This window comes from Vipera ursinii, assembly GCF_947247035.1.
Source record: "Vipera ursinii genome assembly, chromosome: 7".
NCBI classification, from domain to species: domain Eukaryota; kingdom Metazoa; phylum Chordata; class Lepidosauria; order Squamata; family Viperidae; genus Vipera; species Vipera ursinii.
The window spans coordinates 13,549,385-13,564,641 of NC_139521.1; the positions used below are offsets into that span (position 1 = coordinate 13,549,385).

The 15,257-nt window shown below is 37.3% G+C and overlaps 1 protein-coding gene across 1 annotated transcript; it reads right to left on the reverse strand.

The window, feature by feature from the left end:
* Positions 1–1,318: 1,318 nt before the first annotated feature.
* On the reverse strand, positions 1,319–13,213 carry FGA (fibrinogen alpha chain; the record flags this gene model as incomplete). The annotated part of the gene is made up of 6 exons (XM_083368069.1): positions 1,319–2,028; positions 2,416–3,268; positions 5,434–5,579; positions 6,461–6,644; positions 7,669–7,797; positions 13,028–13,213. 6 exons carry the CDS (start codon positions 13,211–13,213, stop codon positions 1,319–1,321), a joined length of 2,208 nt encoding a protein of 735 aa, XP_083224195.1.
* Positions 13,214–15,257: the final 2,044 nt, after the last annotated feature.

Below are 15,257 nucleotides of genomic sequence, written 5' to 3' on the forward strand. Positions count from 1 at the left end.
CAATATTGGAAGAAGGAGGAACTGCCGACTATAGAAGAATGGACTCTAAAAGTTTCTGACCTGGCGGAAATGTCAAAGATTTCGGCTTATTTGAAAGACCATTCGCAACGACGTTATATTATGGAGTGGAAAAAGTGGATTGATTATATCCAGAACAAATATGGGACCAAAAAGTTTCATTTAGCATTTGTATAAGTTTTTTTATGTGATATTAGTATTGCTTGTAGTCATTTTACATGAACTAGAGTGCGATAGACTTAATAGTTTATTGTTGTTAACATATGGTTGTTTATGATTGTTTTTACTTTTATACCTTGTATTTAGCTCTGGGAAGTCGGGGAGGGGGGAAAGGGGGGAGGGTTAGGGAGGGTTAGGAAGGGTTGGGTGGAGGGAGGGGGGGAGGGATTGTTAAAGATAAAATGTATTGTAAAACTTTTCAATAAAAAAAAAGTCAGTATGAAGTTGGACAAAAAAGGGCACGCATGTTTCTCAATGGGTCTTCGAGAACTCCAAAAATGTTTTTTTTAACAGTGCTAGCACATCCTAGAGGCCGCATGAGCAGCTATTTGAGAATTTAATGGAAGTCATCAAGATAATTTTTCAGGTGTTGAAGATTATTACATTTCCTCATTGAATATCTATGGAAATTCTCAATCATCCAGGTCATAGTTATCCCAAAGGTGCTTTTTCAAGAGATCGTTGGGCTTTCTTGTTTTTTTTTCTTTGAAGAAGTTTTGCTTCTTGAATGGCTACAGTTTGATCACTGTACGGGATTATTACAGTTTGAGATAGGGTTGGGGGCAGATTTACTATGTAATTGTCGGTTACCCTGTAATATTGTTTCATCACACTGCTAATAAATGCTCCTGTCCCACATTTCAAAATGTTACATTAACAATCCTTCCTTTCTAAGATTTTGCTTCTTTATTTTACAAATCAGGATCTTATCCCATTTATAAAATAATAAAAGTACAGTTCTGTTTCTTTCTACTTTTCTCCTGGATTTCTGTCATATTTAAATATAGGGCTCAATTCTTTGCACTGTCAATATTTTTTCCCCTCTGAAATTGTTTATCTGGTTTCATTGTATATTCTTCACACAGTTACAAAATATAGAGAGCCTTCCTTTTTATTTTGCAAAATAAGTTAAATACACCAGAAAAAAATTATTAGAGTGAATCTGTTTATTTTATTTAATAGGTATCACTCAGTTGCATTCAGATAGTAAAGAAACAAACACACACACATACACACAGGTATAATAAGTTTGAGGTATATATTGTTTTGGAAGTTGGATTAAATTTTAGGACTCTTATCTCTACTCTGTTTCTACTGGCCGAATTTTCATTCGCACAACTTTGAGAGAATAATCTGTTGGCCTAAAGGGCAACCAAATCACTCCATTTTCAATCTCGTAAGGAACATTGTTCCTTGGATCATACTGACCACCTGAGTAGTAAATACCATTGAGATTAGCAGCTTGACAGTTGTTATACCACCAGCCACCTCCATACACCTCAGCACAATTCTCCTCCCATCGATCACTGTCTCGGTCATAAGTACTAAATTTCATGTTAGTGTGAGCTGTATATTCAGGGCCATCTTCCTCTGATCCTTTGATCAGGGCATCCCCTGCTGTACCTTTATAATTGGAGACTCTAAGTCTATAACCTTCTGACTCAGAGTCTATGTGTATATTATATTCTGCATAAACTTTATCACCCTCCCAGTCTTCTAGTTCAACCCGAAGGACAGTATCTTTCTGGGTCAGGATATGGAGATTTTCATTGCCCAACCAGAATTCTCCCCTCCCTTTGACATCCAAACTGCCAAAACCTTTCTTGTAGTCTTCCCAGGTCCGGTTAAAATTCAATGACCCATCCAATCTCTGTTGGATCAGAAGCCATCCTCCCAAAGTAGTCTCTTGGTCGCAATAAACTGAAAAAACCTTAGCGGATCCTGCTGGCGCGATTCTGAAAATGCCACTTTGGGCACCAGAAGTGTGTTTTTGGTGGATATCCTCACAGTCTAAAAAAACAAAGTTGATCAAGTTGACAGAAGTTTTCAGTTAAGTTTTATTACAAGCTCAGAGGCATCCAACAGTATTATTGCTGAAGTCAACTGTCTACACTCAATGTTGTGCTACATGAAAAGACATTTTGCACTATTCCCCCACCCGAAAGGAACACTTATGTTTAAATTTATTACCACTGGCATTCTGTATGGAACTGCCTTGCTAACCAATGACTCATGATAAAAAAACTCAATGTACCCCACCTTTCTTAAATGGCAACAAACAGACACATGGCTTTTATTAACTAAACAATGTCATGGATTGCAGTATCTGTGTCAGTTTGGTTGCAAACTTCATTTTTTGCTCCCTCCACAATTATTTTCCATGAACTGGATGGATACCTTTCCCGACGTTGCCTTTCCCAAGCTTCTCCTCTGCATTCAAGCTTTGTTCTTCTAAATCAGTATTGTGCTCTGCATTTTCATCATGTTGTAATTCTTCTACAATATGACTTGTTTCAACGATTCTTCTTGACTTGGTCTCTACAATTGTCTTGGTATTGCCTCCATGGGATAAATGGTCTAATCTTGAGAAGTCATCAAATTCTCCCTCCCCTATTTCTGAGAAAATGTCCCCTTCCTGTATTTTTGTTGCGTGGCTGAATCTGGAATCTACATCTGGATGGTGGGGAACAAAGTCATGAGAGCCACTTCCCCCACCTCCACCACTGATAGCTTCTTTAATGAAGCCTTGCAAATGAGAACAATCTGAACCATCAGGAGTTTTAAATTCTTCAACTGTCTCTTCTCTTAAGCCATCAGGACCACGAATGACTTTTTTAGTGATGGTTCTGATACATGTATGGCTGGTATGAACATCAGTAGATGGTCTTATTATTGCTTTGTTTGTAGATGGTTTTCCAGCTACCCCTGGTCCAGACACAGCATATTTTGTGTCTGGTAAGGATCCTTTAGAATCTTCCAATACTACCTTAAACACCTTTATACTGTCAAGTACACTTGCTTCCTGATCAGTAAGGGGACCAGATTTATAGTGACTGGGAGCAGTGGCATCCTTCACTTGTGTTATTTTCAGTGATTTGAGGGGAACAGCTTCCTCTTCTGATTCCAATTTAACGGTATTAACTTGTACGAGCTGCTTCTGTATGTTTTCATAACTCTCGGTGTCCAGATTGTAGTTGAAAATACGAGCACAAGATCCTTTGCAGGCACGTATTTTAATATCAATGTCCACCTAGGCCATGAGGATTTGGAGAAAAAAATATAGAAATTTGTAAGTAGACTGATTCCTAAATCTCTCAGGGTTGTAGCCCTAGTTGCTGCCACATAACATGAAAAATAAGGAACTCTTGTCAAGCCACTGCTGATTGTAACTCCACTACTACTTGAAGTGAGGCCAATTTCTACCATAAATTTATATTTATATTTATATTTTATATTTTATTACATTTATATACCGCCCTTTCCCGAAGGACTCAGGGCGGTTTACAGGGTAATTAAAAAACCAAGATACAAAAGTTAAAAACAAATTTAAAAAAAAATATATTTGTCCCTGCATAAATAAAACCCCAGTTAAAATTAAGATTAATCCTCAGCCTGGGCCAGAGAGCTCGAAGAGCCAGGTCTTCAGGTCCCGGCGGAATGAACGGAGGTCGGGGGCAGTCCTCAGCTCCACTGGCAGCTGGTTCCAAAGGGCAGGCGCCCCCACTGAGAAGGCCCTATCCCTGGGTGTCGTCCTCCGGCAATCTCTTACCGGTGGCACCCTGAGAAGACCCTCCCTGTGGGAGCGCACTGGACGAAGGGAACTTGATGCCGGCAGCAGGTGTTCCCTCAGATATCCCGGACCCAAGCCATTTAGGACTTTATAGGTCATCACCAGCCCATTTAGATGGGCTGTCTGCAGCCATTGAATTATATGTGGCCTTTGGCTTCACTTCATATACCCTTGATGTAATTTGAAAAGTTCTCTGCAAACAGATTGCAGATTTTTAATATACTTTCCCTAATAGTTGGTTATAAAGTTTAAAAAGGAGAAGAGACTATAGCCCAGGGGTAGGCACCCTTGGCTCTTTTATGATTCGTGGACTTCAACTCCCAGAATTCCTGAGCCAGCTTGGCTCAGCTTGGAAGCCTCTTCCTTTTCCCTCAGCATGGCTGGCTCAGTAATTCTGGGAGTTGAAGTCCACGAATCATAAAAGAGCCAGGGTTACCTACCTCTGTTATAGCCCATCTATGTTCATGCTGATTCAAATTTTTGATCTTACCTACCAATGGATTATTTAACATAGTAAAATAACATAGCAAAATGTTACTGCTGTAAAACTGCTGTAAAACAGGAAGGAGGGAGGGAGAGAGCATCAATCGTACTGTGGATACTGGCATCTCGTATTGTCCAACAAGTTCCATCTCTTTTAATGGGGAGGAGGTACTGCTGCCCCCAGAAAGGGTGTCCTCCTGGATTCATCGCTTAACTTGGAAGATCATCTAACGGCTGTGACCAGGGGGGCCTTCGCACAGGTTTGCCTAGTGCACCAGTTGCACCCCTTTTTGGACCGAGATGCCCTATGCACGGTTACCCATGCCCTCATCACTTCTTGCGTGGATTACTGCAATGCTCACTACATGGGGCTTCCCTTGAAGTGCACCCGGAGGCTTCAACTGGTGCAAAATGTGGCCGCATGGGTGCTTATGGGAGTATCTCAATACTCCCATGTTACACCACTCCTGCGTGAGCTGCATTGGCTTCCGGTTACCCTCCGGGTGTGATTCAAGGTGCTGGTAATAACCTTTAAAGCCCTACATGGCTTAGGTACTTGCGAGACCACCTGCTGCCATTGTCAACCTCCCATCGCCCGGTTCACTCCCACAGAGTCGGCCTCCTCAGGGTGCCATCGGCCAGGCAATGCTGGCTGGCAACCCCCAGGGGGAGAGACTTCTCTCTGGGCACGCCGACGCTCTGGAATGAACTGCCTCCGGAGCTGCAGATGGCCCCTAACCTTCCACCGTGACCTGAAGACCTGGTTATTTCAACAAGCGGTTCTGGACTGATTATGGTTTAAATTAGGCTTTTATTGGATTAAATTGTCATGTATTTATCATATTTATTGTTTAATTCTTTTTTAATTTTTGTACTTTATTTTTCTTAATTTTTTGTTGTTGTGAGCCACCCTGAGTCCTTAGGGAGAAGGGCGGCATATAAATTTAATAAATCAAATTAAATCAATCAAATCGTACAAACAATTGTTTTCTAATCCCACAATGGTTGCTGAAACTGCCTTATTCATTAAAACATATAACTGATCAAAAGGAGCATAGACAGATATTTGCTCCAGTGTTTTTAAAAAGATAAGCCTTTTTTTTTTTAAAAAAAATAAAAAATAAATAAATAACACAACTCACCTCTAAACGTTTCAACTCTCCAACCTGATTCTGGATCGAATTCTGCAAGGTTTTAATCCTTTCAACTTTGTCAGCAACTCTCTGTTTCAGTGTCACCAACCTCTTTCTTAGATCATCAGATATTTGTCCATAGTTCTTATTTAATTCTGAAATAAAAGAGGTTAGTATAGCCACAGCCCGCTATGTAGGGTAGGTGATCTAAAAAATATGCATTAACCAAAACTGCACAGCCTTCCTAGTTTGATGTCTGTAAAATCAGAAGGAATCATCTGTATGATAGTCAGTAGTACTCTGAATGTCTTTATAAGACTGGATAGAGACTTAGAGATAGAATACTATAGCTCCAATTTCTCCTTAATGTACTTTCCTCTCCCTTCTACATTTTCTTTTACAAAAATTTCTCTATTAGTCAAGGAAAGAGTTCATTCTATTCTCTTGTACCTTTTTTTCTTAGTCTATCATCTCAAAAAAAATTGTCCCATTCACTGTGGTCCCAATTAATATTGGAATACAACATTATTTCTAAGAAACCTTTATTTCTGTTTAAGGTGCAGCTTATCCAATAATGAGCAAGTAGCTTAGAAATAGAGCATATTAAGCATGCATAATTTGGAATGGGATTTCCTGCCTTTCTCATTAAACCCAGTACCAACCCAGGTATTCCAGAGATGGCAGTGGAAAATAAATATATCGGTCTGAAAGCATGACAAATAATTTTCAAAAGGGAAAGTGAAAAAAATAATGTACTGGAAGATTTTGTTAAGTAATTGGTGAAAACATTTGTTGTGATTTGCAAGAACCTGAAATAGCCCAGAATGAGATAATAATGCTTTTTACCAATTTATGTCAAATAGCTTTAATCCTGTGGTAAAAGAAGTATGGTTTTTTTAAAAAAAGAAACAGCTAACAGTATTTAAATTCAATTTGATTTCCAGACACATTGAGGTTAGAGAATTCAAAGAATTTCAGATACCTTTACATTTCACAGGCATTTTATAAATCTTCATCTAACTTGGATTAAGCTTACCTTGTTCACTGGGCAGATATCTTTCCAGATAGTTAAAAATTTCTTGTTTTACAATATTGGATGACTTGTAACTATTTTGGTTATCCAAGATCATCTTCTTAATCTTTTCTATCCTGTTTTGAAAATCATAATTTGTTTCATCTACCAGTCCTTGCATCCTGCAACCTGAGGGACATTTAGTTCCCTAAATAACAGAAACAAAATAAAAGGATACATAAAATAATTGACAAATGATTGATAATTTTTCAGATGTTGCAAAGCATAGTATAGGTAGTCGTCATGTTACAAGCACAATTGGAGCCAGAATTTTGGTCGCTAAGCAATATGGTTAAATCACTCACGTGAATCCAGCTTTAGACTGACATGTGCACTCAGTCATTGTGGTTTACTATGTGCACACAATCTGTGGTTAAAACCTCTTGTACAGATTTGTATAATTATCTACGCACATTTACTCAAAAGTAAATCTTGAAGTTTTGTGCAACCTTTTGTGACTCCATTATCCTTTCTCTTAATTCATAAATTCATATCTGTGTGGAAATGCACAATTCAATATGACTTTGTTTGTCATGTGATGAGTATTTTTTAAAGTTCTTCAAAAAAAATCAAAAAATCTACTTTCTGGTTAGTTAGTTATTTTGTATTCTGGAAATGAAAACAGTTATAATATCCATGATGGGACAATCCAGAATAAATAGACTTATTAAATTCCATTTCTTTCTTCACTTGTGTGGCAAAGAATGTACTATACTCCAGTTTTTCTTCTGGAGTAATTAAATTAACTCATTTGCTTCTTTGCTAGTTCTCACAAAACAATTATCAGCCAGTGATCAGGTTAGCTGTGTTGCAACTGACTCTTAGGAAAGTGAGCAGAACTGTGGCCTGAACTGTTCCTGTTCAAGCCATTTCTAAAAAATATTTCTTTAATATTTTGTTTAACTTATAATAATATTTGATTAACTTAGGATAACATTTTCCACCCGGGAACTTTCTATAGGAGCTGATAAATTACTCCCCAATAAATATATAAAAAATCAATGAACTGGATATTCAAAGTAGTTTTTTTGTGAAAACTACTGAATCATAAATGTGTTTCTCCACTCTTTTTAGCCTATTACAGTATAGTATTACAATGAGGGAAATAGCTGTTTTGCATGAAAAACACCATGATTAGTCTGCCATTGGCATTTTGTTCTCTGTTGGCTTACCCAATCGTCATCAACACATATTGGCCAATCCTTATCAGATTTGCAGTCAGATTGAGTTTTATGCTCTACTATTCTGGGACCACGCATTACTTCTCCCATTTCTTGAATGGAAGGGTCATTACTTGCCACCTGTCATGAAATAAGTAAAGAAGGGTAAAAAAGACCCAATTAAGGCTGAAATTAAAGACTGAAAACTTGTGCAGTAACAATTCCTTTGATACATAATTCACAACCCTAGTATTTGCTAAAAAATAATCAACTACATTTAGACATGTGCTTCAAATTAATGTACTATTTTTTTAAATAAATAGATAACAGTCGTTCAAAGAAACAAAGCCCATGAAGTCTCAAAGAGACAGCCCATCTCTGGCAATAGGTACCTACTTCCATACTCAATATGGGTTGAGTAATTATTTTCACTACTTGAATCCTAAAAAAAAACACACCACCCTTTTCCTACAAATGGATGACATTGCATTAGATTGCTTGATTAGGACCCATGGAAGTACACATTAACATCTAATGCAGATTAATTTAAATCCCACTGATTTCTATAGCATTTCAATGTAGGTCCCTTCTTTGGGTCCAGGCCATAGAGCCTAAGTGGTAAATTAACATGTTACAAAATATATTAAACATTATGAGTTAGATATTGAAATTAGCAATTGCAATACTGATTGCAGTACAAGTATGTCAGCTTAACTTGACTCTTCATTTAATTAGAAGACGTATTTTAATTTCTGTCATGGGACTTTTAAGATGTGAAGAGAATGGATTGATATACAGTACAGAGAATTCTTCCTTAATGTTAACTATTATAGTAAAAATAGAAAAACAGAACATTAAATGAAGAACAGCTTTCTATGTTTTGATGGTGACTACATCAAAATGCATATGAACATCAGAATTGTATACGGTAGTTTATTTCAAATACAAAATGATCTCTAACTTCAATCCAAAGAATTTCAAAATACTATTTAAAAAATGGCTTATAATACAAACCATGGCATCACAAATTACTCTGCACTGGGACATTTCCTAGAACTATGTTGGTTTTGATGTAAATATAGATCATGTCCTATGAATACAATTATTGGATTATTGATAACAAGTAATTAAATCTAAAATAAAAGATTAAAATCAACAATAGTCTTGTTCCAACGTCATCAGAGATTACAAAGTCATCAATGAGTCAGTGAATGCTGACAATGCTATATCTCACGAGACCTGGACTTAAACAGTGTCTATCAAAATGACTGTAATATGCTGCCTACCTGAGTTTTATTGTCACAGCTTTTTTGTTTAGAATATAGCAGAAATCTTTGAAATCAATGGGACTGTAATGCATTTATAATTAAGTATCCTTGTGTGAGCCTGACCTCTGATAATTATGTGAACAAATGTAAGTACATTAAAATATTTGTCTTTAATAATATTATAGATACCATAACACATTCAAACATGTCATCTGGATTTTGTATAAAAATATGAGGGAAATGCATATGAATAATATATACTGTATTTTTAATCAAAAATTTATAAAGCACCCACTGTTTCTAATCAAGCAAGATGATAAACAGACTTTGTGAGCATTTAAAAACACAGACACATTAGGGTATATGCTGCATCTCAACATTCTTCGGGGTATCCCTCAACTGTCCAGAGATTGAATTACTTACTACATACAAGTCATTGAACGTAAGTAGGAGCTAAATGTGGCACTGAGAGTTTTGCCCATGTGCAAGCAAAAGTAAAATACAAATTTTATCAACAAGCTTGCAAGTTGGTCCAAGAATTATGCCACCCTTAAGAGGATATTTGAAGTGGAAAAGCTTGTTCTTGATCATATTACTGTGCATTTGATAGTAAGGGATAAAATATGATGCTCCTCAAATAGGCAAGTGATAAAGGGAGCACAAATCAATACAACCAGTAAAGAAAGAACTACATAAAAATATTCATACCAAGGCGATGCTGAAGGACAGCAGTGCACAAAGAATTCTTAGCTGAAACATCTTCAGAAAGGTATGGATGTGGCACAAAGGAATCTCCTTCACTTAGGCATTTTGAGTTGTATTTCAATCTTTGTTTTGTCAACCCCCCTCCTCTTCCATTAATCATTGGTTTCCTTTTGTTTACAGAGGCATATTGCAACCTCTGAGTTCAGGGACTGAGCAGCTCTTGCACAAGCTCTGCAATTTGTTTTTTGACACTCTAGTTGCTCAAGAATGGAAGACAAGCCAGCCATATTTCTGGAACTGAGATTATCTAAAGGTTGAAATGAGTCATTTCAAGGTAAATTCTAGAGAGGAATCCAACATTAAGCACAAAACAAATATAATGACAAACAGATGATGTTTCCTGCATTACAGGAATATATTGCAAAAGATAATATGTTCTCAATCTTTTGTATCTCATTGTAATGTCCAAATCTAAGAGATCTCTGGAATAGAAAAATATTTGTACAAATTTTGGAGAATTTAAAGGTAAAGGTAAAGGTTCCCCTGCACATGCATGCTAGTCATTTCTGACTCTAGGGGCCGGTGCTCATCTCTGTTTCAAAGCCGAAGAGCCAGCGTTTGTCCGAGGACATCTCCGTGATCATGTGGCCGGCATGACTAGACGCCAAAGGCGCACGGAACGCTGTTACCTTCCCACCATAGTGGTCCCTATTTTTCTACTTGCATTTTTTACGTGCTTTCGAACTGCTAGGTTGGCAGAAGCTGGGACGAGTAACAGGCGCTCACTCTGTTACGCGGCACTCGGGATTTGACCCGCCAAACTGCCGACCTTCTGATCGACAAGCTCAGCGTCCTAACCCACTGAGCCACCGCGTCCCTTTTGGAGAATTTACCTATCCCCAAACCTTTTGTCTGTGTCTCTCTCCCCCCCACCCCGTCTCTCTCCTCTCCTTACCCCATCATATGAGACGGAGGTGAAAACACACAAGTTTCTAAACAACCTTTTTGAGGGGATCTTTTCAATGCTATCTCAGAATAAAAACAAGGGTCAATTTAACATGAAATTTTAAAAAGTTAGATATCTGGGGCAGGAGTTAATTTATCTCCCCCTGCCCCCTGACACTGGTAAGATGGTCAAATATAACTGCACCTGAACTAGCTAAGTAAATTATTTGCAAGAACCAGAAACATGTTTTTATATTTCCCATGCAGCCCAATTACATTTGGCACATAAATAGGATTGTTTCCATTTCTATTCATGTTGACATACTTTCCTACCTTTCAAAAGGTGCTTTTCAAAAGGCAATAGGACTTGTTTTTTTCTTTGAAAACATTTCGCTTTTCATTCAAGAAGCTTCTTCAGTGCTGAATGAATGGTGGGGAATGGAAGGATTTATAATCATTGAGGTCATCTGATGGTCAGCATTTTGCACTCTGAAGATCAATAGTTAAGCTGTTTGAGAGTTGTTGAAGCCACATTGCTGGAATATCTGAAAAGCTCAGGAGGATTTTCTTTAAAAAAAAAACATTATTGGTTTTTTACCATAACAATCTCCAGTGCCTAGTGTACAGGGTGTTGTCTTGGTTTATATATTTGAAAAAAAGCAATAATAATTAATTAACAATCAATAATGATTGATTTTAATAATTCCATAATTAGTATATTAATTAATAATATATTTCTTTGATCTTCCCTTCTCCCAATTATATTCTCCTTCAACTTTAAACAAATATAATTCTTAATATTTTCAATGTATAAATGATTAAATATAGACATTTTTTTCATATTTGTACAGATAATGATAACACACACACACAGACACACACACACACACACACACACACACACACACACACACATATATATATATATATATATTCTTAATCATCTTATATTATTCTTATAAAAATCATCTCATTAATTCACCATGCATCCTATGTTTGTGATTTTTGTTTAAGCTTAATTTCCCCTTTATATTCAATCCATTCTTATCAATCATGATTCTCGCAATGCTAGTCAATTAAACTATCCAAATTTTTCCATTTAAGTACACCATCCCATTATTTTCATATTTCATGCATTATAAAAAGTACTGTACTTTGTTATCTATCTTATAGCATCTGTGTATAACACCCTTTCTGATAAGCTTATAATTCACTTATATTTATAAAAGTTACACCGTCCCAATATTTTTACATTCCATATATTGTAAATCTTACTATACTACTTAAATCTTTTATCCCTCTTGTAATAGGGCCCCTTTATGTTCAAAGTTCTCCATTCTTTTAACCATATTGAAACAAGTGTTTGCTCATGTAATACTCCATCTGTTAGGGCGAGTCAAATCTCTTGAATCTGTCTCTAGCCTTCTTCTCCTCTAAAAGATTAGCCAAGAGCTGAAGTTTTTCTTATTCTATAAAGAAGTTCTTAGATTTAGACAACACTCCAGGTATTTTTCTTTCAGACACTTTTTAATCTTATGGCTGGCCCAGCTTGTTCTTTGTTCCCAGCTGTCTTCCTTAAGATTATTTAAGGGTCAAGGGAACAGATTATTTTTTGTTTCTAGGTGTCCTGCCAATTTCTGAGTCATTATTGTTAATGTTCTGTGCTCTGATTGTCCACTAGGTATCAGTAGTTGTTTATTTTTCCAGTTTTTTCAGACAAAAAGTTATTATTGTTGTATATTTTTTTTATAATTTCATCAAAACCCTTTAGGATATAGTCTAAACAGGTTTTTTTTTAGTTTCTAGATTTGTCCAGACTGTAATATTGTAAATTTAATTTCAATATATTTCTTTCCCCCTTAGTATTAATTTGCCGCTTCCATCTATGAGTTTTGATTCAGTCAAAACTGAAGAAGCTTCTTGGATAAGAAGCAAAACCTTTTCAAAGAAAAAAACAAAGAAAGCCCAGTTGTCTTTTGAAAAGCACCTTGGGACAATGATGACCTGGATGATTGAAAATCTCCACAGGCATTTTCCTACTTGTCTGGATTAAATTTCATTTGTGCCATCCATCCCCAAATTGCTCCCAAGCATGTGCTCAAGGTTTCTACAACTTTGTTTGGATTAAATGATGGAAACAAAAGATAGAGCTGTATGTTACTATGATTTGTTGCCCTTTCAGCTCAGACTTCATGTTAATTTATTTCAGGAATGTTTTGTATGTATGTTAAAAAGAATGGGACAAAATACAGAATGCTCCAAAGTGTGTCCCTGTGGGATAGAACAAGCGCTATGCCATAACTATGGCACAGAGCTCCCCAACCTTTTTGGCTTTGTGAACCAGAGGTGTGATGGCCTCTCCAGATGCTAGCTCAGATGAGGAGGAAGAGATGGCTCCGGGGACTTTGGAGAGGGGTGTGGGGTACACCAAGAAGTTGCCAAGGATTCCAGACCAGGAGTGGACAGGCCAGGGTCAGTGGAGAGGTTGCTGGAGGGGTGACTGGATGAACAGCCAGCTGATGAAGGAAAAGGTGAGGCACAGCTGCAGCTGGAGAGAGCAGAGGCTCCACAGGAAGAGCAGGGGAGAAAACCTGCACAGCTGTAGCTGGCCAATGAGGAAGAGGAGGAATTGCCTCCATCCCTGATTGTGCTGGGCTGAGATGAGGCAGCACAATGGAGGTCAGCAAGGCTACTTACAAGGCAGCAATCTTTCCCCTCCTGATGAGCTTGCACTGGTCAGCGGCTCTTTAGCTCAGCACATGGAGCACAATGTGGCTGGGAACAATGCATCAGTTTCTTGCAATGTGTTCGTTCAGCCATCGTGATTCTTGCCGTAGACTTAAACCTTGATTCTGCTACTGGACTTGGTTGCTGCTTTTTGGACTTTGGACTTGCTTCTTGGACCTTGAACTTGGATTTTGTTTTGATGATTTGTGCTTGGACTGTAGACTTGTCTTTGGACTCTGAACTTGCTCAGTGAGGGGGTTTTATGGACTTGCTCTATGCTTCTGGATGGGAGAATTGGACTTGTTGGATTTTGCACTAATTCCTGTCTGGAGGTGAATCCTGGGAATAATATTTGGTGTTGGCAAAACCTCAATAAAGCTTCAATCCTCGGAGTATGTGCCTATGAGGAGCAGGACAGGACAAAAGGTGAAGGCTCAGTATAGAAAAGAAACCATTGAAAAACTGATGTTATTTTAGCTTTATTTTAGCAGCTCAAGAGCAGGTTTTGCAGGAAAGTCAACATTCAGCATGTAACAAACAACAGCAGATGATGTTCTTTTTGTAATGAAAAGGATTAAACCAGGGGTTCCCAATTTAATGTGCTACAGTAGCACAAACAGTAATGGGAATTGAAATGCCAGATAGTCAGGCCATCAGGAGTCATCAGAATAATGCCTACAGCTATCCGGGCATTTTGCAGTGAATCAAGCACAGACAAGTTAGAAATATGATTAGCAAATAATGCATCCAAATAATGAGAAAAATGCTAAAGATAAAACTGAACTGTGGAAACACCATTAAAGTCATCAAAATCTAGGTCATACCTGTGATGTGATACACTGCTGGAATTATTAACTGGACACATGTTAAAGGTTGGCAGTTCAAAACCTAAGTAACATGTGATAAGGTGAGCTTCCATTACTTTCCTTAGCTCCTGCCAGCTTAGCCGTTTGAAAGCATACAAATGCAAGTAGATAAATAGGTACCACTTTGGTGGGAAGGTAACAGTGTTCTGTGTGCCCTGCATATAGTCTTGCTAGCCACATACTGGTAGCCACAGAAGTGTCTTTGGGTAATACTTGAGTACTGCCCCCTACAGTCAGGCATGACTGGTAGGGAAAACCTTTACCTTTTTATATTTCTGAAAGGACTGTTTGAACCCCATGAAGTTAGTCTACCTAGCCTTGTAGTATCAATGCTAATACTGGCAATAGATGTCCAGCTGGTTAGAGTCAGGTATAATCTCTGCTTTGATGACTTCTTCTACTCTAAGCTTTTGTTCATTTCTTTGATGGTAAAGGTTATTCTATATCAGAAACTTGATTTTTAAGTGATTACAGACTGCCATTGTTTGGGATTTAATAAACAAGATACTATTATCTGCTGCCATTAATGATAGGCGTAACATACTATTGAAAAATGACTCATTAAAAGCAGGGTTAGGAAGACAGCAGCTCTCTAAATTTGTTCCTTACAGACCCAGCAAAAAATCTAAGAGGAAGCTGAAAACCAATATTTGAGTTAAGATAAATTAGTCCTAGACCTGTTTTTTAAAAAAGTTATATGATATGTTCCTTTCATTTCATATCAAGGACACTATAGAATAATCATTTAACACATGTTGGGTTTAAAGTGGCCTATTAGTATGCTACTATTAATATTTATAATTTTAGGTAGATTTATGATCTGTTCAAAACAATTTTGACCTGATAAAAGCAAATTTAAATCTGTCAGGTCCAGCATGTTTCTCTCCACATTCATCACTTGGATGGTTTCTTCATTGTTTGTAGAATTATTTCTTTTGTCCTACATTTAATCAATTTCATATTCTATTAACATGGAGAAGAGAGAAGGGATGCTGTTCCTCCTCATGACGATGCTCAAATGATGAAGTGTGCTTTGATCACACAAGTAACTTTCTTTCACATTTATGCTGCAATATTCCATGAAAATATA